This window comes from Lonchura striata, chromosome 6 (genome assembly GCF_046129695.1).
Source record: "Lonchura striata isolate bLonStr1 chromosome 6, bLonStr1.mat, whole genome shotgun sequence".
NCBI lineage: Eukaryota > Metazoa > Chordata > Aves > Passeriformes > Estrildidae > Lonchura > Lonchura striata.
Window position 1 is genome coordinate 10299466 of NC_134608.1, and position 23569 is coordinate 10323034.

A 23569-nucleotide genomic window follows, 5' to 3' on the forward strand; every position below is an offset into this window, starting at 1 on the left:
AAGGAATAAGACAAAAACCCATGCTGGGACTCAGATGTCTAAAACCATGCTGTGGCAGAGCATGGGAACAGAAAAGGGATTTCACACATCAACACAACCAGTTCTTGGGTCCTAGACTTCGCAGTTTGGGTTGCCAAACAAAATATTCTGATTAGCCCACTTTCTGTGGAGGAAAAGTGTTGAATTTCTAGAAAACTGTTATTTGAAGGGTTGAAACTGGGCAAAAGGCTGGATCCAGAATGTAAGAAAAACAGTTGTTATGGCAGTGGTATCTGTGTGGAGGCGCTGTATGCACGTGTGATGCACGAACCTTTGACTAAGAAATAATCTATGTATTCATCACAACTGTCATCTGCTCTCAAAAACCTATAGATTCTATTGCCTCCATTTCTGCCTGGAAAGCTCCTCTACAGAGGATATTTCTGTGTATAGAGAGGTAAACAGATTGCAGAAATCTGCTGTGTGTTGATTCTCTTAATGATAATTTGCACATTAACACAGAAGCATTGCTCATGTACTACTGAAAGCAAGAATTTGCTTTTCAATTCAAGCTATATTGAAATGTATGAAAATGGGCAATTTATAATTTTGAATAACAAGCTGAAGTTTGCAGTATAGAATTGTTCATATGAGATAGAAAATTACAGTGGAAGGAATAACATAATATCTGGATAGATGCAGTGTTATTTTGTACAGAAATAGGCTTTTGTACAAAGATAATATTACATGAAGCGATGGGGCTCTGCCTGTGGTCCACAGGGAACACTGAGGGGAGAGTTTTGAGATAAGTGGAAGGTAGAACTTGTCCTTTCTTAAGTGTGGTTTCCACCCAAGAAAAGTTGGCTGAAGAGGTTGTTCTGGACAATGCATGAATATGGTCTTTCTTCAAAAACTGCTATTGATTTCATGCTGTACGTGCTGATCTGACAAAATGTTCCCCAAGTAAATGCAATCTGAGCCCTTTGAGAGAAGCTTCATAGAGAAATCAAATCAAACAAAAATGGGAGCTTGGGCAGTTCACGCATTCCACAGTAATACTTTAGTCCTAGTGATATTTTTAATGGATCTGAATGGGATGCTGAGCTGGACAGTTAAACAAAGACTTATAGAAGATTTTTGAACATGGCCAGAGGCATGGTGGACACTTGAAGGCTGCACTTCCACCTCAGTGTCTGCTTCTGCAGCCTCCTGTGTTTCCCTTACTGACAGACAGCTAAGTTTATCTGGATTACTCCTCATGCTGTGTTTTTTTGCCAGCTCCAGGACTAACCTGTGCATATCACCTGTGATATCTTCACAAGCTGCCAAGGCTGCTCCAGCAGCAGCTCTAGCTCATGCAGCATGTGCAAGAGTTTCCTCCCATTTTCCAGTAACTCTTTTCCAGTAAATCTTAGGAGGGGTCTTTTTGCATCCTGGAGGAGGGACACAATGCTGCTCAGAGCCTGTGTCCATGCAGGACAGCAATGACGCCTCTGAATGCAGTGTGACCTCTTCAGGTGACATCCCTTCACACCCACTTGCCTCAAAGCTGGTGTTGTCCATGATTGTCACAAGCAGGTGGCTGCCAGGATCCTGCTGGGCTGAATGCCTCTCTTGGGGCATTGGAAATACCTCTGGCACTCCCCATGTGTTGAATGGGGAGAGTGGGTAGCTTCAGCCAAGGTTTTTGGTTCTGTATATCCCCATGCAGATTGTGAAGGGGCTGTGTCTCAATGACTGAAGCTGGGAATGGGACCTTGCCTGAGAAAAGGGATCTGCTATGCGGCAGCATGAAGATGAGAGTCCCTGTCCCACAGCTCAGATGGTTTTCACCTCTTCTTACAGCCTTGGTGTAGAGTAAGGGGGCTGCAATGAAACCAAAACAGCCCTCTGTTAACTAGGGCATAGCACTGCTAATTTTATCCTGCTATTTTCTCTAAACTGTGCACTTGGTTGAGCTCTCAGCTACACTGCTTTTGCCAGTGGGACTTGGGGGTTGGCCTCATGCCTTTGGGATAGGGCTCAAAATCTCTTGAAGCCTCCAGGACCAATATTGTTCTACCTAAGGGCTTGTTATAACCTCCTCCCATTTGAGAGGAGTACTTTTGAGAGCTCAGCTTTTCTGCCAAATAATTTTTCCTCTTTTATTAGTCCATTATGAGATTTATCACAGGGGAAGTGCTCTGTCCTAGTTGGATAAAAACTACTTGGATAAATAGCACTGAATTCCTCAACCTCAAATGATGGTTCTTTTGGGTGCTGGTATATAATTTGCCCTGGTGTGTCCTATCTACTGGAAGCTTGAGAGAATTGGGAGAATGTGATCCCAAAGCCTCATTGGGTAGTGCTGGGAGGCATCAGGAGACTTGTGGAGAGGTGAAAGAAGGAAGTGAATACCTGAGAAGACCCAGAGAAGAGATGAAAAATGTCACAGTTGGGAAGTGTCCAAGCTGGTCAGTTCAAAAGGGTTTTTTAAAACCTGATTTCTGGAGGATAAAGCCCCTGGTAGCAAGGAGAAATGGTGCCCAGGAGGTGTGAACATTCACTTCACGGTAACCTTAAAAACTTCATACTGCTTTAAAAAAATGTAGTTAACTTTTCCTCTGTAACATGCCCCTGAACAGCCTAATGAGTGTTTCTGCTCCATTGCACGATCGAAATCCATGTTTCCTGCATTGATGAGTAATTCTTGAAATCCCCTGCATGAGCTGCCATCTCTATTATTGTGGCTACACAAAAGCTATTTTGTGTTTCGAGGATATCAGCATGGTGGTGTGGCCACATCCTCTTCTAAGTCATGCAGGAAGCAGCAATTACTCTCATGGGTTTCAGTCTATAGCACAGGAAAGCATGATTTTGCTAGAGCCACATTTCAGCTCACTCACCTCTATCCCACTCCCAAAACATCCTTCCTTCCTGGTGCTCCTGCCTGTTTCGTCCCCAGTACTGGCTTTTGACCAAAAAGGAGGCAGGTGATGGAGCAGCAAGTGAAACCTTCCTGGGAGATGCTGGACTTGCAGCCTGTGTGCCCTAATTCCTGTTGGGAAGGAAGCTCTGCCATCCCACTCACTGCAGGTGTGCCTTTCATCTGGGACGTTCCATGCATTGCCAGGCTTCATTCCCATTGGATTGGGGTTTCCAGGTTTTCTTCTATTAAAGTTCATATTAGCTATGCTAAAGGCAGGATTTGAAAATGGATGTTGGCAAATCGTTGCAACATCCTTGGTGAAGGATGTAATTGCCCATACATTTCCTGCTTTACAGCAATTAGCAGGTGAGGAATGTGTCACCTAGGCATGTCACTGAAGCCAGCTCTGTCCACCTGGAAAATCCCACCTACCAAACCACTTTGCTCGAGTGAGTCTCTCAAAATCAGCACATCAGTAAATCCTGTGGCCTTTAGTCCAGTGCTGTCATTTTTTTAGTGGATTTTAGAGAAAGGATCCAGGCTCAAAGGGAAGGAATTGCTGGCATTGTCTCCTTAACCCTTCATTTCCAGGTCAGCAGTTCCCAAAGTTTCTGATCAGGCCCTAAGAAAACATTTCTGCTGTTTTTTTCTCCCCATCACACTTGAGTCTGTGAGCTCTCTGGAGGTTTTGGCTTCCCTGCAGAAAGGGCAGGGGTTCCTCAGGTGCCCCTGGGAACTCAGCACACTGCAGGTGGCTCCTGCAGGAGCAGAGGAGGGAGTAATGCCTCAGTACCCCCTCTGCTATGCTGTGGTTTGTGTCCTTTAATCTTTTGCACTGCAAATTGCAATCCTTCTGTCAAATGATAGAAGTGCCAGGTGGGATGGATGGGTAGGGAGCCAGGAGTGTGTGTGAGTGGATGTCTGGGCTCAGCCTGTGTCCAGTGTGGTGGCTGTTGGGTGCTGATGTGCTGGGGACACAGATGATAGCAAACAGGGAAAGCTGGTTATGCCACAGCAGCTGTGCTTAGGAACCAGCTTTCCTAACTGTTCTGTAAAATTGTCTAGTTTTTTTAATCTTGGCTATCTGCTCTGCCTCCAAGGAGGGGCAGGCATCAGCATCAGAAGAGGTTGCATGATAAAGGAAGTCAAGCCACACTGACCTCAGAAAATTTTTATTTACTTAGGCTTTAGAAGTACTATTTATCATATCAAACTAACACTGTTATCAGAAGACATTTGTGCAACCTCCTGAAACTACCTGGCTATGTGTAATATGCCACCTATAAATAAATGCCATTTTAAATGTCGACTCATGCAGGAAGATAAATAAATTAGTCTCCTGGGCTCATTAGAGATGAAAGCTGAGGTTTTATAGCAGGATGAAGAGAATTACACAATGCACTTCCATATGGCCTATAAAATGTGTATGAAAACCATTTTCTCCTACCCATGCTAATTATGATATATAAATAGATACTGTTTCCCTTTGGACACTTACTTAGCTGGATTTTTTTTTAAAAGATCAGTGCAATCACTTGTATGGTGCATTTCTGTAGGCCTTAAACAGATCTCTAAATCAAAATACATATTTTTATAGCAATAAAATGACCTTTCACTAATTGGGAAAGAAAATATTACCCAATAGGTGACAGTTGTCATGAATGCTCAGCACAGTCAGAAGTCATTTTGGCATTTGCCTTTAAACTGTATCTGAGACGAGTGTTTAAATAATAATTTTTTAACTCATGTGTCTATATGAGCTTTGTGTGAGTGTGCTTAAGGAAGGACAGGGTGATTTGTGCTGCCTGTGGCCAGGCTGCAGACTAAAAGCATTATTTTTCGCTTGGAGCACAATTTTGCCACAGGACCTGTTGGCAGAAGACTCCTCTGTGTACCACTGGCCACTGCTAGTGAGTGGCCCACTGTGCTCAGTGATGTCCTACAGGGGCATCAGCCATGCTTTTCCAGCCTGTCTATAGTCCCCAAGACCCCATACTTGGAACCAGTGGGTAATATTCACCAGAGCAGGCTGGGAGAAATGGCCCTTTGAAGAATGACATAGCTGTGGCAATACAGTAAACTGTAACTTTTCTAGCATATTTGAATACTGATTATTATAAACATTGTAAATTAGTATCTCTAACTGAGAAAAAATAAAACTGGATGCAAAAATACACTGGTGGTATATTACTATACATATAAACACATTATATAGTTTGCACAGTCATCAGGCATCTTCCTTCCAGAGACTGATGCAAAAGTTGACATAGAGGAGAAGGGAAAGGTCTCCAAATATACACAGTGCTGTTTTGGCAGGTGATTAAGTTCCCAAAAAAATTGTGCTGTAAGAAACAAAACACAGTTTCACAAGAGACCCATTTGTATTTTCACATCATATCTACCTCACAGCACAGGGGGAAAGAGCGAGCAAGAGAACGGTGACAACAAACAGGGTGCTCAGTGTGTACTGATGACATTTGAGATCATATCCACACCCCATTCAAAGCCTGTGCTGTTAATGGGGTCTGGAAGTCCTCTCCTTGGTAAGGAGGACTTCAGTGATATCCGAAGTGTTTTACCAGCTGCTGCCTTAGCCCACACAATCCATTGCAATAGGCAGCTTGCAATAGTCCCTCTGTGCAGATGCACTGGATGGGGTCACTGACCGGAGCCCAGGTGCTCCCACCTCACAGAGGTGGAGGATGCACACGCTCTCCAGGGCCAGTTCTCCATTGGAAACCCCCAGGCTCTGGGCAGTGCTGCTGCCCAGGGTCAGAGCCTGCAGCTGCTCAGAGGGGGCTGGCAGGAGCCCTGCCACAGCTGAGCTGCAGCTCTTCCTCATCAGGAACCTCTTGCCTCTCCCACCAGCCTAACAAAGCTGCCCTGCCTGGCTCAGAGGAAGGCAGATGGATTGCAAGCATTCTCACATGGGACTTTTCCAATGTTGGTTTCAGTTTTTGTTTCCCTTCAATTCCTTAGAAGATAAAAAGCTACATAGGTGGTGCCTGCTTGGTCTGTGATGTCGCCTTTTTGGCACCCTGAGAGGTAGATGGATTTCAGAGCACCAGGGCAGTGTGCAGGCAGAGAATGTGGTGGCACCAAGGAGACCAGAGGGAATCCATGACTGGTGGGAAGAGCAGCCTCGGTCTTTGTGGGCACTGCACCTCCCATGTGTGCAGCCTGTGCCCAGCCCCACATGGAGGATGATGATTCCCACAGAGATGCTGAGCACCAGACTGGGACAAAGCACTTTCCATAGGAAAAGGTGGCAGTGTGTGCCATGCATTGCTCCAGGAGATGGTCTCCATCCCCAGCTCACCCCACAGTCCAGCACAGGGCAGTCCCAAGGCATGCCTTGGTCTAGGACACGTTTATGTTGGAGAAGAGTGGGGCCCTGGGCTGTGTGGATGCTGTGCTGTCTGCCAAGTAGCCCAGGATGCTCTTGAGTTCACTTCGTGACAAATTGGCTTTGATGTGCAGGAATGCTTCCAGGTGCCTTTTGCTGTGGAAGAGAAATGGGCAGGTGTTATTTCCTCCCACACACCTTCACATGTCAGGGCCACTGCACCAGGATGTAGCTCCCACCCGGTGGCATGAGCTGACATCCCCTGTGGGTGCCAGCTCAGCATCTGGCAGTCCTACACAAGACCCTTGTGGATGTTTGGGGTAGGGAAGGGAATCTCCAAGGTAAAGGAGAAAATCAGGGCAGAATTTGGAATATATCAATAGGCTTTTACTCAGATCTTCCTTTGCTTTCTGACAGAATTGGGATTGCCACAGCCTGGAAGGAAGCCCCATCAAGGTTTACAGGCTCACCTATATTCATATTTGACTGCTTTATGGCTCAATTAAAATTCCTTATGAGTATTAGCAGATCTGTTTCAGCATCTCTTACCGGATATCTGGATATGTTGTGGCGAGTGTTGCAACTTCAATTTTAATAGCACCTAAATCCTGAAGTCGGATTATTTCAGCCAGTTTGGGGAGTGCTGAATTCAGCCATGTGGCCTGAGATCCCTGTGAGAAGAAAAAGTGGTTAGCAGGACATCATAGGGGTCAAACCACCCTCCACCCCAGGAGCTGCCTCCTGAAGCTGTTTCTTGGCAAGTGGAAAGGACACATCAGTGATTTTAGGTGCCTCGTTTTTTTCAGTGCTGTTTCTGCTTGAGGCAGCCTTGGAAAAACTCAATTAGTTTTTTGATGGTTTTTAATCCTCTCACACAAGTGGTGTGTGGTTTGCCATAAGACTGAGACATCCACCTCAGCACATTCTATCTGCTCATTTCCTTTTCCTTGGGTTTCTGCACTGCCTGGTGTGTGTACCAAGGTCTGATGGGCCAGGTAAGTCACTGCCACAGGCTGCTCTGCCCCAGCTCCAAACACAACACTGTCTTTTGCATCTCCAGGTATCACCAAAATTGGGTAGAAGCCCCAACTAAAGATTTTTCCTGACCACTGGAATTTCCAGGGTGCAGCTGCCTGATCTCCTACCCACTCTATGTGAAACTCAGACTTGTTCTTTCTCCAGTTAAACATGCATGGGGTGATGGAGGACAGGTTTTGGCTTAGTTGTTAGCTTTTTTTGCAGGCAAAATTATAGGCATGGAAGGAGGGAGATGATCTCAGGACAGAGAGGAGTGTTCCAGCTGTGGCTCTCGTTGAGAAATTCCTTGCATACCACAGAACCCACACTGTCTGCTTTAGCCCCTGGCTGACCTAAAAGCTGCAGCATGGAGGAAATCAAGGGTGAGAGGAAACCTGTTATCTTGCTCGTGTGGCAACAGAGGAATTTATTCTGTACGCTACCCTTTAAGAAGATTTTTGAAAGACACGGTCGGGATATTCTCTTTGGTCTGAACTGCACGCCCCCTCGGGATGTGGCCAGTGAAATGCCTGCAGCTCCATACGAGATCTGATCGGGAGAAGCCTTTGTCGGTCAATCCCGAGGCTTGGCAGCGAGCTATCGGGTGACAGAAACCCAGCCTCCAAGGAAACTGTACTGAAACCGGAAAAGAGTATCTAAGTCTTTTGACCCTATTAATATAAACCTGCAAAAGGGAACTGCCTATGGGACAAAGGAGGATGAAATAATGTCTCTCCATGCAGGGAGGGGCAGGCTGCTGACAGGGCAGCTTTTTTGCCTACAGGCACTTTAAGAGACCTCTTTCTGCCTAAGGTCCTGCCTTGCAGGAAATTAAACTGAGTTGAAAAGGTTAACAAAAGTTCCCAGAATTATTTTCCTGTTTTTCAGTGTGTCTGTGCCCTGTGATGTGTTCGTGACAAGCACTCACGTACATTGCTGGTGCAGAAGGCTTCCAGGTCAGCAGCATTCTTGGAGATATGTTGGGCCAGAGTTTGCTGCTGTGCTGGAGTTTTCAGGCTGACCTTCCTTTTCAGCAGCCTCACAATGTACTCTTTAACCAAACGGGCATGGATCTTCTCAACAATAGCCTGTTGGGAAGAAGAGGAGGGACTCACCATCCATCCCTCTTTTGCTTGGGGACATAACAAAGCATGTGTGTGGATGGAGGACAAAACCATCCTGGCTGTGAGACATGCCCCACCAATGCCAGCAGGAACAGCCCTGGTTGCCAGCCTCCCAAGACTGGTTACAGCACATCCTAGATGCTGAGAAATTCTTTGTGCTCTAGTAAAAATGGGGATTTCCAAATGTTGTTTCCTTCTGGGAAGAGTTTAAAGAGCAGAAAAAATTTCCATGTGCTAGAGGAGTAACAGTATTCCAGAGAAACAGGAATTCATGCTGCTCTTCCTGTTCTTCTCTCTAACACATAAAACATCATAATTTGTCTCAGCTACTAAAAAGACAAAGACAGGAAATCAAATATTGTCTGATGTGATGATATTTCATATATAGTCCAGCACCAGTGAGGATGTGGTTCTGGCTCAGTTCTCTGGGATTTGTCCCATTTGCATCCACCTCCTCCAGTCCTTAAGGCAATCAAAGGAGCAATGAAACTGCACCATGCAGCTGCATCTGTGTTTCAAGACTGCTAAACCGAATCTGTAATTAAAACCACGTGTTGGGTGGTCTCTAAAGCACTTTCTCTTCATCAGCGGTGGTTTGTTCTGCAAACAGTGCAGCAGAGCTGCAAGAGTCTGTTTCTGTCACAGGAGGTTAAGATTTATGTGCCTAATCTGGGTAAACTGCATGCTGGTGGAAACCCTGCCTGAGAGGCTTCCTGATGCCAGGCCAGCTCACCAGAGGTCAAGGCAGCTCAAGCCATAGAGGATCAGAGCTGAAAATGCAGCCCCAGCCCCCCAGAATCCCTCCAATATTTCTCTCAGACTTACATGGTAAAACGGGTCCTTTAAGGTCTGGAAGTCTGAAATATGTTTGCTGGTGGTTTTAATGATCTCATTCATAATTTCACTGCTGGAGTCCCACTTATGCTCTGTAAACTTCTTGTACATTGGCTGAAAAAATGGAAAACCTGCTAAGTTACCTGAAACAAATTCTATGCACATGTATATTTGTCATTTCTACATGCAGAGTCTCTCATGTAGTGAGAGCATGGTGTGTAGTCTGTGTAGGGGTGTGTGATGATGCTTTACAGGGACAGGGGAACAAGGGGCTGTGTCACCTTCTTGGTTCCTCATGGTGAAGAAGACCAAGGGCTTGAAAGGTTCATATTGGAGGTGTTTTTATTATTTCTGCTTTTTTTTTCCCCCTCACCATCTTGTCTGATTAAAGAATTATGGAACCATCAGGGGAAAAAAAGGAATCTTTATGAAATGTTTTCAATCATAATTTTTCTCAGCCACAGTCAATAAATAGGAAAATGAAAAAAAAAAAATTGCACCCCTGTTCTCTTGTGCCTTCCAAAAGGCTCTACAGAGAAAGCAGGAGAGATTGTGGCTGAACATTCCTGCCTCCTACGCTTCCTTTTCCTCCACCAAAATTGCTTAACTTGAAAAGATTGTGTTATATATATATAAACAAACAAAAGGAAAAAAAATAGAAGCCAAAAGTACAGAAATGCCCTTCAGGTCACCTTTATGGGGAAGCCAAAAGCTGCATAATTGCAGTTTATGCCATTAGTGATGGCTTCCTGCAGTGTAGAGAACAAACAACTACAGGTCAAGACTCTCCTACTGCAGCCGTTGTCTCGGATGCCATCAGCAAGTTTTATGTTCACCTGCACATTTGTGCCTATGTCACTGCACCCATTTTGCCTGCAGGCTTGAGGACCAGCTCAAGGAGAGCTTTGTGGGCGTTTCAGCAGCAGTGTGGGTTAGTGCTGATCCGATCCTATCCCTTCTGAATGTGGCTGATTTGAATCAGAGATTTGAGCAACAGATAGCACGGCAGGAGACCCTGCCCTGCCCTGGTATCAGCTGAGCCATGAGGCAGGATGACGTGGGGCACAGATATGGTACCTTCAGCTGGGCAAAGAGCTGTTGAAGCAGCACATCAAAGCCACTGTTTTCAATATCAGCAAGAGTGCTGAGGATATCAGCTTTACTGTCGTCCTTTTCTGGCACGTATTCCTCTGTGTATTCTCTGCAAGAAAATACCAGCCAGGTCAGAACAATCTTCCTCAGGAGAGAGAGAGAAAAAAAAATTCAGAGATGTCCAAACCTCCTGCAGGCAGATTTTTCTACCTCTTCTCACTCTGGAGTACCTCCCCTCTAAACATTACCTGCAGAGGAAGGAGCAAAACCTTTTCTTTTGGATTCTTACCTAAAATTCCAGCAGTTGTTAATATTTGCAATCAGTATAGGCTTGTAGTATCTGTGCTTCTTGCTTTTCTCCTTGAAGTCTTCAAAGGCATCCCTGTAGCTGGAGGGGAGATGGGGAGAGGAGAGGTGGGTGAGTGGCTGCCCAGGTGCTGTGCCAGCCCTGCTGCCCACAGCCCCTCCCCAGCTCACCTCCTCAGGAAGGCTGGCAGCTCCTTCAGCAGCCGACGGGACAGCTCCTCACCCACAGCCTTGCTGATGTCCTCAGCTCGCTTCTGGCTGCTATAAATACTCTAACAAAACAAGCAAGATCAATTTTAAATGTTGCCTTCTCCAAAAAGGCCAGGTTTGCTGGGTAAAAGAAGCTGCACCCAGCTCTCCTGCATCCCCCTGCTGCAACGGACCACACAGAGCAGATATAGTTAGCTGAGAGTTCAAAAGGAGCATGAAAAAAAATCTAATAAACAGTTGAGAAAGTGGGGAATTTGACAATTGGTTTAGTTTCTTTTTTTTTTCTTTTTTTTTTCTTTTTTTGAATGTTGTTCGATTGCATTTAAATAAACAATTTAATCACAACAACATCAACATATGAGAGGTTTATTTTTTAAAAATAAACTCAACTGCGGCCAGAGGAGAGAAAGAGGCATTTCTGCCTGTGGCACTTTCCCTGGGAGGAAGAAACAGACACCTAATTTCTCAGTTAACTGAGCCTGTCTCTCTGCTCCTGGGGATGCATAAGAAATTGCACAGGAGAATGAAGGCAGTTTTTCTTTTTGTTTTGCTTATAGAGGCACTTGCCTCTATCCCATGGTACACCAGGCCCAAGACAGACCATGGTTTTGAGTTTCCCTGTACCACTCACTTCTGCTACCACTCTACAGAAGTGACTTGGCCTTCTCCTCTTCTGCATTGACCATAGTTGGTCTCAAATCCTAAATAGGTAAAGGATGCAATTGTTTATTTTTAATATAGCTCTGTATTACCTGGATAACAAATATTCCTAGAAGTTCACTCTGAAAATGCCCATTTAGCTTCTCTGGTTCCTTGTCTTCTTTCCATCTTTGGATTTCTTTATCTAAACATCTGCTCAGTGAATTTTTGACAGTAACCTTTAGGGAAGGAAGAACAATGGCATTTACTACAACATGGATGCAACAGCGCCTACCTTATGCAGGTTTTACTCACCCGCCCACCTTTTGCCTGGCTCAGCACATTTTCCTCAGCCCTGGCTGGGATATGAAGGCTCCTTGTTAGGACATGCTTGACCCATGACTTCACAACAGCAAGGACAACCCTCTCATGATACCCACCTACACAATACTGAGTATTTTCAGGTAGAAGTGAAGATCCCATCACACCTCCACATCAGTTGGATCAGGAGGGCAGGGAGGGGAGCAGTGGGTAGGAAGGTTGCAGCAGCTACATGTACCAAAGCCCAAATTCCCCCAGCCACGCACTCTGTGTGTGTCACACTCAGAGCTACCTGCTTTTGCAATCCTTTTTCATGAGCTCTTCTGATGCCACACAAGTGCAGGAGAGGGAAACAAAGTGCTCTCAGGCTTTCTCTGCTCTGATCCCTCTGTGCTGCAGTGAGGCTTTGGAAAATGATCTGTGCAGTATTGCTGATCCCCCAGTGCCCTGTTCATGTGCTTTGCAGACCTCACACCACCTCTCCCATATGCAAACCATCACGGACTGCATCTAAACTTGGAACTCATCTTCTCATTTTCCAGGAATTCCAGCCCCAAATGCCAAAAGCACTAAGCTATGGGAGTACTGGAAAAGTGGCTTTTTTCCATTAAGGGAAGGGTGATACAAAAACCAGAGCAACTTTTATTTTCTGCAGACCAGGCAATTCTCCATCAAACAAACAGATTTGTCAAGACCAGATCTTGATGCTTGGTGCTCACCCAAGGTCTGGCACCTCTGCAGAGATCAGGAGTAATCCAAGATCCTTCAGAGATTCCTGTGAGAGGGACCATAAATCCCTATGGAGATTTATCAGGCAATTAGAAAGTTGCCCATAAAGATTAGTTGTTGGATTTTCCCCCTCTTGCTGCCACATGATTTACAAGAACAGAGCAGTTATTTTCTCATGGCTTCCAGGGCTAAGCAGAAGTTTGCTCTGCAAGTCCCATCTAGCAGAAAGGTGACCTGTTCCCCAAAAACAAACAAGAGCTTTTTGCTTTTCCCTGGAAGGGTGTGTAGGGTGTGTGGTTCACTGGTGAAGAAGTGTGTGTGCAGGACAAGTCACAGCTTCTCTGAGGAGTCATATGGGAGCAGTGAAGGGAAGAAGAGGAGTGTCTGAACCTTTCTTACCTCTTCACTGTCAAGGTATTTATTTTCAAGCTCTTTGCTCAGACTTGAAGGCAGAAGGCTTCCAAGCTTAATTTTATCCAACTCCATGGCTAAAGCATGATCTTTTCTCATGTCTCTGGAATGAAAAAAGCCAAACAATTGTATTTTCCAAGGGTAGTGTAATTCAAGACAGTTGTTGATGCAAATCACTAACACTTTTTGAGGATATCAGTGAAAAAACAGATGGAAATGTACATTGTCCTTAGTCCAGGCAGGACTTGGAGAAGCTGAGTATGTGCCAGGGGTGAGACCTGTGAGGGTGGGACCACAAGCAACCCTGTGAATGAAGTCATGGTCTGTCCTGTGTACCAGCCACTGTGCTCTGGTGGGGATGGGGACCTGAAGCAAGAGGGGGAATCTAGCCTCTGGACATGACCTCTCTCCATCCATATAGAGAGGCAAGCAGATGAAAAGCTGGTGTTTGATGGCTGGGAGGTGGTCCCTCAGCAGACACCCAGATGTGGCCTCTGGCAACACTCCGAAAGCAGATGCTACCCTGGCCAAAACTGTCCCCAGAGCAGGGCTGAGCCCTGCTCCTCACAATTGCTCACTTCCAAACACAAGCTGGTTCAAATCTGAATATCCCGATCTAGAGCACAACACTGGCTGTGGAAAACTTCGGGGATCAACAATGAATCACTGCACTCATCAGTGAAACACAAAAAGGAAGAAGTGGAGCTGAACGACTTTGGAACAGAAGAAACATTGCTGGTGTCTTTACTGGTTTCCACCTAAGAACTGAAAGCCCTCAATTCTCCACCCAGTACTATTAGCCACAACAAGCAATATTTTCAGTTCAACAACATACAGAATTTATGGGGACCCTTGGCTGATGGTGTCCTCTCACAGGGGTGCACCCCTAACTCTCCTAAAGGTGAGGAAAACATAGACTGTGGGTAACATTTAAACAACATCCTCCATCCCCAGGATAATTGTATCTCAGGTTGTTCTATTTATTGTCTGCCCTCTGGTACAAAGGGCTGAAATTTCCAAATTTTCTAAGAATTATTATAGGTCTGCAACTGGAATAGATATCAAGGCAATGAACCTGACCAATTTATCCCACAAATGAAGTCCTAAACCTTTGTGTGTCTGTTGCTCAGAAGCCAGAATGGTGAAATAACCCTTCATTTACAGACTAGCAGCCTTGAGTCCCTTCTGGCTGTTCTGGCCAGGACTGTAAATCAGCACATCATCAGTAACACCAGTAACTTAGCCAGGTGCTGGACTGCACCGCAGTAATACTAACTCATAAATCAAGCAAATGCCTGGGTTTGCAGCCAATGAGCCTGTTTTGATTCCCAGGGGTAAACATGTATAAAATCCCACTTACTTAGGATAAAAGTTGTGCACCCATGAGAGAAGAAGGTAAATATCCTTGTCTTCCAGATGAGACTCAGCATTTTTCTTTGCCTGGGAGGCAAAATAATTGTGGTAGAGCTCTGCATATGTGCTGAACACATTAAACTCAGGAGGATAAAACTTGTTAATATACTTGGCAACCACTGTCAAATCTTCTTTCATTGTCTTTCCCATATGCAGGAGGTTCTGGCCAACTGGAGAGAGGTTCTCAGTTCTAGGAGTACGGCTTGTGTCTTTCATTCGAGCCTCCACCGACTCCTTTACTGTAGCCATCCAAAGCTCTTTCCATTTTCTAGGTCTAAATTGCATATTTTGGTCAGGTGGGTTCTCTGACATGTAGTTCTGATCTTCCTTCTCCTGTTCTTTCAGAGCTTCCACTGCCTGCTGTAGCAGATCTGGGTTTGTTTTTGCAAGCAGCACAGAATCCTTCAAGGTGCTGAAGACTTTGTGCTTCAGAATTTCATAGACAGACTCGATGTCTTTCTGACTGGTGTTCAGTCCCTCCTCGCTTTTGCTAGACAGGCTTTTCTCCAGGACAAACAGATGTTGAATGGCATCACAAAGCTTTTGCTCTCCAAGGAGATCCATGACTTGTTTGACTGGTGAAAACAGAACAGCCTTTCTTTAACCAAGAGTAAATATTTAGACTTCTGTTTTGTAAAAAATGATGGCTCTGGAATATTCTTTAAAAAATGCTTATATTTCCAAAATGCTAGCTCTTGGGCTTCTACACCATATAGAAAGTATGTTTAATTCAAGATCAGATTATTTCTAGCTTGCCTTTAACTGGGGCAATGGAAACTTGAATAGCCATCACCAGTGTGTTGCATATGGACAGCTATTCACAAGCCACCTATAATTGTTTCCAAAATTTAGCCTTGTGCAGTTAGTTATTGCTCATCCCCCTTCCCATTAATATGACCTCAAGTCAGAAGCATGGCATTAGAAATAAGGTAGACAGAAAGATGTAACTAAAGATTTGCTGAAGGAAATACCACATGGGTTTTCCAGAAATAGATTTGGCACAACCTGACCTGTGAAATTGTTTGGGAGGACACATTTAGCAAGCAAGACGAATACAATTGAACTATCTTATCTGAACTACAGCCAGTTACTTGAAACAGGGAAACCTAGGAAGTTATTAGTTAAAACGGCAAAGCTATATCCCAAAGTAAGATCTGTTAAGTGTGTAATGTTTGCATGGAGGACTCTGGGTGGAGAAAGCTCACATTATTCATGAAACTCATCTTACTTCATTTGTCCTTAAAGATTACGGCACAAAAGCTGGGAGTGCCCTTTTGGCATCTGCTGATTGCACAAAGTTCAGAGACATTATCAAAACCGAGGGCTTGGTGTATTTTACAGGAACAATGGGATAACTTGAACAGTAAATGGGCTGAAATTTAATGGCACAAAACACAAGATACAAATGCAATAGAACAAAAGTTACTTAGCAACAAATAGGATTTTCTGCTGCAAGCTAGATGTGAATCAGCTTGAGATGGAGGAGGAAGAGAGATGCCTAGAGAATTAGTAAAGCCTTACAGGGAGGTGGTAGTGAACATGTCAGTTATGACCCCAGGATGTATTCAGTGAGAAATATCCAGCTGAGATGGCAAAATAGAAATATATTGTACCACACATTGGTGGTGTCTCATCTGGAATGTTTTCTGCAATTCTGGTTGCTTAAAAAAAAAAAGACATTGGGGATGGGGCAATGAAGCAGTAAGAACAAAAGTACAAAAGGCCTGTTTTCAGCAGCAAATTCAAGGCCAAGAAGGAAAACCACCAGTTAGGGAAAGCATTTGACACATGGAGAAAGAAATGCCAATTGTCTGGAAATGAAATAATTTGTACTAAAACAACGAGACTTTGTAGGAGGAGATGGAGGAACAGAGCTGAGAGTTACACCTTGGTTTCTCATCCACCCACAGTTCTCTGTCACCCCATGGGAAGTAGAAATAAGTTTTGTTTTGGACAGAAAGCCTGCAAATGGACAGCTCCTCAAGGACTGTGCCCTTGGTACTAAAAGACTAGGACTTGATGTTATGTTTCCCTCAGCCCAATTTTCCCCAGGCTTCTTGGAAAAGTCACTTCAATCTATCAGTATCTTTTCTTCCCTAGGGGACAATTCCTCCCTCATACAGCCCCTCTAGAGGTTAATATGGCCCATGAAGTGGTGCAAGGAGGATGGAGGAGCACTTACCACTGGGTGGCTTGGTCTTTTTAACTATTTTAAATGCACTTTTCAGCATTCCCTTTATTCCTTTACTCCCCTTCTCAGGGCTGTCCCCGGCAGAGATGCAACTCTCATTGCTTGTGATGGAAGAGGCACGTGAAGGTCTGCAGGCTGCCTCTGGCCTTTCTCTCATCTTCTCCTGGTCCCTGGACCAGATCTCATCTGCAGAAGGCTCAGGACAGACAGGGACTTGCTCAGCTACTGATGGTGAAGTGTTTTCAAATGGTCTGTTTGCATCAATGCATCCCTGTGATCCACTGCGTATTCCAAAAGGACCACTTTGGAAAAAAGGTAACATTTTCATCATTTTCCTTCTAGCCTGTAAATTTCAGAGGAAAAAAAAAGGATCAGATTACAACAGTTAGGAAAAAAAATACCACAGAGAAGGTAGCAAGTGTGGCAAGGCGTATGTGTGGGCAACATGGAGAATGTTACACATTTGGTGTGAGCACAGGAGAATTCCTGAGAAAACCATCCCAGCTAATGCAGAGAAGGGAAGCAGCTCTCTGGTCTAAATGAGAGAAAAATCAAAAAGCCATTTTGAGGGTGATTCAGATGTCCTGATTTGAGACCTTGAGCTTGTCAGGCTCTCCCATGGGATGCTGTGTGACTGGACATGAGCATGGATGGGCACATGAGTGATGTGGGTGGGATAAGTGTCCTGTGTCTTCAAAGTAATCACAAAACTCTCATACTCGTACATAGCATTGGGATCAATTACCCCCTTACTCAGGGCCTTTTCTTCCTGATCTGTGCTCAAGGTAAGTGGGAACAAGGCACAATGATCAGGGTAGTTTAGCCTTGTTTAAACAGACATTATCCTGCCAGAGTTCTGCATTACCACCAACACTTACACCACAAATAATTAACAACAGAAATTTGTTATTATTACAACTTCTTCTCAGAATTCATATTTAGAATTATGTTCCTCTATAATTCAATAGATAGCAAAATATTTATTCACATAATTATAACCATTTGTACAATGATTATAATTGTGCAATTATTGTAAATAAATAAAGTCACTCATAGTTTCCAATCCTTATTCTAATTATGCTTTATTTAAAATGACTTTCCAGGCGACTGAAGCACATCTGTATGAAGAACTCTCAGGCAAGTTTTGGTTTACTTGTACTGAGTAATGGCAGAAAAATTAGACTTCAAACAAATGAAGAATTTGGCTTTAGTTATACAGCCAGAATGTGGTGATCTTCAAATACCTTTGTTAAGTTTATAATGTTGATATGTGTCGTGCTGATACAAAATTTGATACTTATTTCTGGGAAAACTGGTTGGAAGACTGGCTTTTCATTCTAATTATGTTTCCTCCTGCTGGCTTCTGGCAGCTTGGAGAGCTTTGAAGTGTCAAGTTAATGGTAGCAGCTGAGTTATACAGAGCAGTGATAGCCTGGCTTTGCTGAAGCTTCCTTTCTCCCTGCTTTGGATGCCAGGCCATGTTCAGGATTAGTAATGCTATTTCCTTCTCAACACAACAAATATGAAAATTCATTTGGGAAGGAGTGTTCCTTGCATGAGCAAGCACCAGAGCCCAGCTGACAGGAGTTACAGAATAGTCTGAGATGGAAAGGAGCCAGAAGAATCACCAATTCCAACTCTGAAGTAAACGGCCCAGACAGGGACTGAAGCCACAACCAAAGGCATTATTAGCACCACACTCTTAACTAAGTGAGCTAATCCCAGGTTAGCCAGCAGCTGTGCCATGGCAGAATCTCTGCACCTACATCTCCCTAGCACATGTACTGAGGAGGGAAGGAAACTCCCTGCAGTTCACTCCAGCTATGCTAGTCAGGATACCCCACTAGAATCCGAAAAGCAGTGGAAAAGAGCTCCCTTTTGTTACATTTCCTCTGCAAAAATACCAAGAAAAAGAACCAACCAACCCAAAAAAATCATGGCAACAGGCATGCTCTGTCCTATTTTTTGTAGGGCTCTTTTCATAACCTGCATTTCCCAACAACACTGTGTTTAGATTAATTCTGACAAATCCCTTCCTTCCTGTTTGTTCAAGCACAGACTCAGACTCATCTGAGTCCTCTCTCTTTTTCCTGTAATTTCCAACAAAGCATTATTTGGTTTCTTTTTGTTTGTTTTCTAACTAAAGAAAGTTAGAAATCTCTCCCCTTCCAAAAGGCTAAGGTCTTTAATTTTGATGAATGATGATCACAAAGGTGGACTTTGAAGTTTCAGTTCTTCCTCAATGCCAAGATAAATGCAATAGATCTTTGAAAAGCATTGAAGTGACACTACATATATAAAATTCCATAAGGGAATGATTAGTCTGGTTAAAAGCTGAGTTTTTAATATCCGTCAGAACTTTGTCATGGTAGTGGTCAAAAAAAGCCAGCCTCAAGCACCTAGGTAAGGTTGTCAATGCAAAAGCTGCCATGCTTTCACATTTGGCCAGCCTGAACTCTTGCCCAGTGATTATCATATGCCACTGCTGGTTGGCTTGTGTTTGTACCTGCAGCAAAAACCCAGTAAACCCCATTCCCACTTCTGCCTTGAAATGCAGCCGCAGTCTTAATGCCAAATGGTACCAAACACTCCCTGTTCATCTCTTCTCATTATTGTTAGATAACCAAAATCTTACTGTAAGAAATGCTTTTCAGAAACTTACAGAAAAAAAAAATGCCAACACTTTCTACAAGAAATACTCAGTTAAAAGGAGGTGGTCCTGATTACAACTGGGGGACACAGGAAGGAGATGCTGTGCTAGCACTGCACCTCCTGCCTCTGTCAGCATGTGCTCCTGCTCAACGCAGAAGACAGAACATGCCAGGAGCTTGGCTTTGGCTTGGAGGCTGCAAGCTGCTCCTCTGTGTCTGTGCTCTTCTCACAAATCAAAGCCTGCTAAAACTCCAGCAGGCTTCCATTTTTTTTTTTTTTTTCAGGAGAAATGCTAAATCATTTCCCAGAACCCAAAGTCAAGTCTTGGGAAATGTAATGATTTGAGGTCAAGAGTTGACATTGTTCCCAACTCAGTATTATTACTAATTTAATGTTCTTTGTAATACTCATTATTGTTATGTGGCAACATGGTTTGTGCCAAGGGAGCCTTTAGCTCCAATTATTCTGGACACAGCATATTCAGCTTCTGATTTTGAACCAGAAGAGCAGCACAGATCACAGAGCACCCTCTGCCACAGTCCAGACGCCCTGCAGCACTGGGACTGTGGTGCTGTGACTGCTGGTGTAGCTGTAGTGGGATATAGCAAGCTCTCTGCTGAGCACAGCACCTACCTCTGAGTTAGAGCTTTTCTGGGGTGGCCAGCAAGGGCAAGGGAAACACTGGGAGCAGAATCAAGACACAGAAGGACCGAGCCCAGACTCTGGGCACAGTGGCTTCCCATTTTCTCCTTTTCTTCATCAAAGAAGTTGGCTTTCATGCAGAATGCTCTCATTGGTCAGGGGTAGCTCATGGTGTGCCAGAGAGCACTCAGGGGAAGAGATTTGTTAATTATTCCTATTCTCAATTTTTTTGCTGAACTTTTTCTTGGCTTCTTTTTCCTGAGTTGCTGCCATTATTAATAAGCATTTGTTTGGATTTTTTGTCCTCTCCAGCCTCCTGATATCCTAGGTCATGAGGATTTATATCTCATTTTAGTGTATATCTCCCACTCTCCCACAGCCTCTCAGAAATCCAGAGTTATCTAGCAAAGTTCTCTATCTGCCCACACAAGGGAATTGCAATGGGCCAAGCCATGTTTGAAGCAGTAGAGCAATGCAGGCAGTTTGAGTTTAGTGTACCTCAGACCATGTGCTAACACCTAAACAAACTGCTAATTCATCAAAGCAAAGAGTCCACAGAGATGCCAGACCCAATCTCTACACGCTGGGAGACCTCCTATGAGGTGAGGCTTTTTTCCTACCATTTTTGCTATCTGGGTTAAGTACTGAATGGAGACACCATGAATCTGAGGGCTCCCACTTGGCTTGCGTGGGAAATCACAGCCCACAGAAGAGCTGGGCCACCCAGAGCCTCACCTTGAGGCTTTACTTTGCTGCTCACATCCATAGTCCTATCTGCAGACCTCTGTGAGACACCCACCACCCAATATGTGCTCCTGCAGCATCCTGATGGTGGTCAAATTCTGCTCCTAATGGGGAGCTGAGGGAGAACAAAATTTGTCTCCAGTAAAATAGCCAAGGCAGGAACAGAACCTCCCCAGAGGACTCAATCCATGTGCCTCAGCATCATCAGGCATCCCTATAGGACAGGGAGTGATTAGGAACCCAAGAGACTCAGGGGAATGGCAGTGACAGAGCAGGCAGAGGACCTCAGGATATCTCACCTGGCATGAGAGAGATGCTTTAAGCAAGCATAAAACCATATGTAGATACAGCTGTGCAGTCATTTCCAAATGAGAATCTGATTTCCCTAAATTACTGACACCTGAAAACTATCTAGTAAACCATCATTTCCTATTGTTAGTGAGAATCTTTCAAACAGAGAAGGAGAAAATTATATATATATATTGGGAAAAAACAGTGAGAATGGACTGTAATACCCTCATTTTTTTCTTCTTGCTTCAAATCTGAGCAGCATAATCTTGAACTGTTGCTGCTGAAAGAGCAACCAGCTGCTGCTGTCTAGAGTTTTGTTTTCATAATACAGTTCCAAAGCCAAATCCTTCTTTAAGGCCTGGAGTTTGCAAAGTTCTCTGCTACAGCTAACAGCAACTGAGAAGATAAACAAAATCCCTGGGAGCTTCTCTCGGCACTTTCAAATTCTTTGGCTTTCCCAGCATCTTTTCATAGAGAAGGTGAATGAAGCAAACCCAAACCTGAGCTCTCTGCTCCCTTGTGATTTGCTTTATCAGAGCTGGAAAGCCTCAAGGTCCCTTGGTAGGGGCAAGCAGCTGACACTTTGGAGAGTGAGTGTTTCTTCAGGTTTTCTGCTCTGAACTTGGGTGTCAAAGCGAGGCACCGTGGCTTCTAGATCAGCCATATGCTCCAGTCACAGAAAGTCTCTTCCTCACTTTGCAGCAACCTCAATAAGAAATTCTGCTTTGAACACACCAAGGATCCTAACCCCAGGGCTGAATTTTCAATTTGTGCTGAACAGCTGATGCAGTGGATATGGGGCTGCTGCACAAAGACAGAAGGGAATTTCTAGAGGATTTTTTTCAGTGCTCTGGGAAAAGGCAAATCCTAAGAGCTGTGGGACATCCCTGGCTAGGAAAAAGCAGTCACAAAAGGGCAAGCATGGCAATGCAGAAATGTGCCAGCTTGGCACAGTGACCCTGGCAGGGTGTAAGTCACAGGGGCTGTCCGGGGCCATACCGGGTCCAGGCTCTGAAATGGTGTTTGTTCTGCGAAGCCAAACATTGAAAAAACATTGAGTGAATCATAATCAAATTACTTTGCTGTGGTTTGGGAGAAAACCACTTCCTTTAAACAGAGACAAAGAGGAGAGGGCAGAAGTGCCATGGTGGATCCAGAATCCAGTGCTAGATCTGGGTTTAGGATGCTCTGGTGCCCAAAACCTACATCTGGATTTTGGGAAAGGTGTTGGAAGGTGGAGGGGTAGGAAGGAGGTGAATGGTTTACAGTAGTCACTGCATAAGCCTGTGCCCTGAAATTTAGATGAAAAGCAGCACAAATCACACCCAGCTGTCACAATGGAATTACCAGGCATATATCTATCCTTGCAGTGCCCAGCCCTGGGATGTGCCTGGAGCTGCTATCCGGCCAGCGGTCCGATTTATTCCCCATTCTGATAATTTCAAGGTGGAGCTGAAACCTGTCCCCGTGCCCGGCAAGCCACCCTTCAGCATACGCCCCTCGTTCCCCCCTCTCGGACCCAGCAGAGAGCCCCCCAGCTCCCCAGCAAGCGAGCCCGGAGCGGGGCAGCGGCTCGGGAGAAGCGGGAGACGCCGGCCCGAGGGGAAGGGGCAGGAGCCGAGACTGACGGACTTACTCTGCGGCGGCTCCGGGCGGCGGGGCTGGACCGGCCAGCGGCACTGTCACTGTCACCGCACTGTCAAAGGCTCTGTGCCCGGGGCGGGGGCTGCCCGGCTATAAGGGGAGGAAAGCGGGGGCGGGACCCGGCTGCTGGGAAACTCCAATTGCACCTCCCCCCGAGAGCGGGGAACCGAGAAATCCCCTCCGGGGGGAAGGCAGCCGGCAGCGGAGTGCCGGTCCCAAGGGTCGGTCCCTGCGCAGGAGCTGAGCCCAGGCGCCCTGCCCCTGCCCTGGGCTCACTGCCCCAGGGCTTGGCTCTGAGATGTGTCCCATTGCGAGTTTGGAAACGCGCCGTCAGGGAGAGAACAGGTGCCTCCACAAATGCCATGTTCTGCACCTGGGGTGATCATCTCGGAGTGTGCAAACAGCCTGGGAAATGAGGAAAGGGACCTGAGGCTCTTGGTCGACAGCAAGCCGGACATGAGCCAGCAGTGCGCTGGCAGCCAGGAGGGGCACCCGTGTCCTGGGGGGATCAGGCACAGCATCACCAGCCGGGCAAAAGAGTGGATTGTCCTGCTTTGCTCTGGACTGGGGTGGCCTCACCTCGAGTGCTGGGGGTGAAAGAAAGAAAGGCATAAAGCTATTAGAAATATAAGAAAGGCATAAAGCTGTTAGAGAGTGTCAGAAGGAGAGCAACAAAGATGGTGAAGGTCTAGAGGGGAAACCATACAAAGAGCAATTGAGGTCACTAGACTTGTTCATCCTGGAGGAGACAAGACTTAGGGAGACCTCATCACAGCCTACAGCCTCCTCACAAAGGGAAAGAGATAAGGCAGGCACTGATCTCTTCCCAGTGGTCACCAGTGACAGGACCCAAGGGAATGGCCTGAAGCTGTGTCAGGAGAGGTTTAGGTTGGATATCAGGAAAAGGTTCTTCACCCAGAGGGTGGTTGGGCACTGAAACAGGCTCCCCAGGGAAGTGGTCATGCCATCAAGCCTGCCAGAGTTCAAGAAGCATTTGAACAATGCTCTCAGACACATGGTGTGGCTTTTAAGATTGTCCAGTGTAGAAATGGGTGTTGGACTTCATAATCCCTGTA

General features: G+C 45.3%; 1 protein-coding gene across 2 annotated transcripts; it reads right to left on the reverse strand.

Annotated features, from left to right (window-relative positions):
* Positions 1-5051: 5051 nt before the first annotated feature.
* LOC110469807 (tumor necrosis factor alpha-induced protein 2) lies at positions 5052-22578 on the reverse strand. Of its 2 annotated transcripts, XM_021528930.3 has the most exons (12): positions 22486-22578; positions 16512-16863; positions 14277-14904; positions 12905-13019; positions 11569-11694; positions 10778-10878; positions 10590-10688; positions 10286-10409; positions 9200-9322; positions 8183-8338; positions 6783-6904; positions 5052-6389 (listed from the first exon to the last, which is right to left on the reverse strand). In XM_021528930.3, exons 2-12 carry the CDS (start codon positions 16849-16851, stop codon positions 6248-6250), a joined length of 2076 nt encoding a protein of 691 aa, XP_021384605.2. In that variant the 5' UTR covers positions 16852-16863; positions 22486-22578; the 3' UTR covers positions 5052-6247. The 2 variants fall into 2 exon arrangements, with proteins under 2 accessions (XP_021384605.2, XP_077640074.1); XM_077783948.1 differs by lacking the exons at positions 5052-6389; positions 6783-6904 and adding an exon at positions 7769-7886.
* Between the last annotated feature and the right edge of the window lie 991 nt (positions 22579-23569).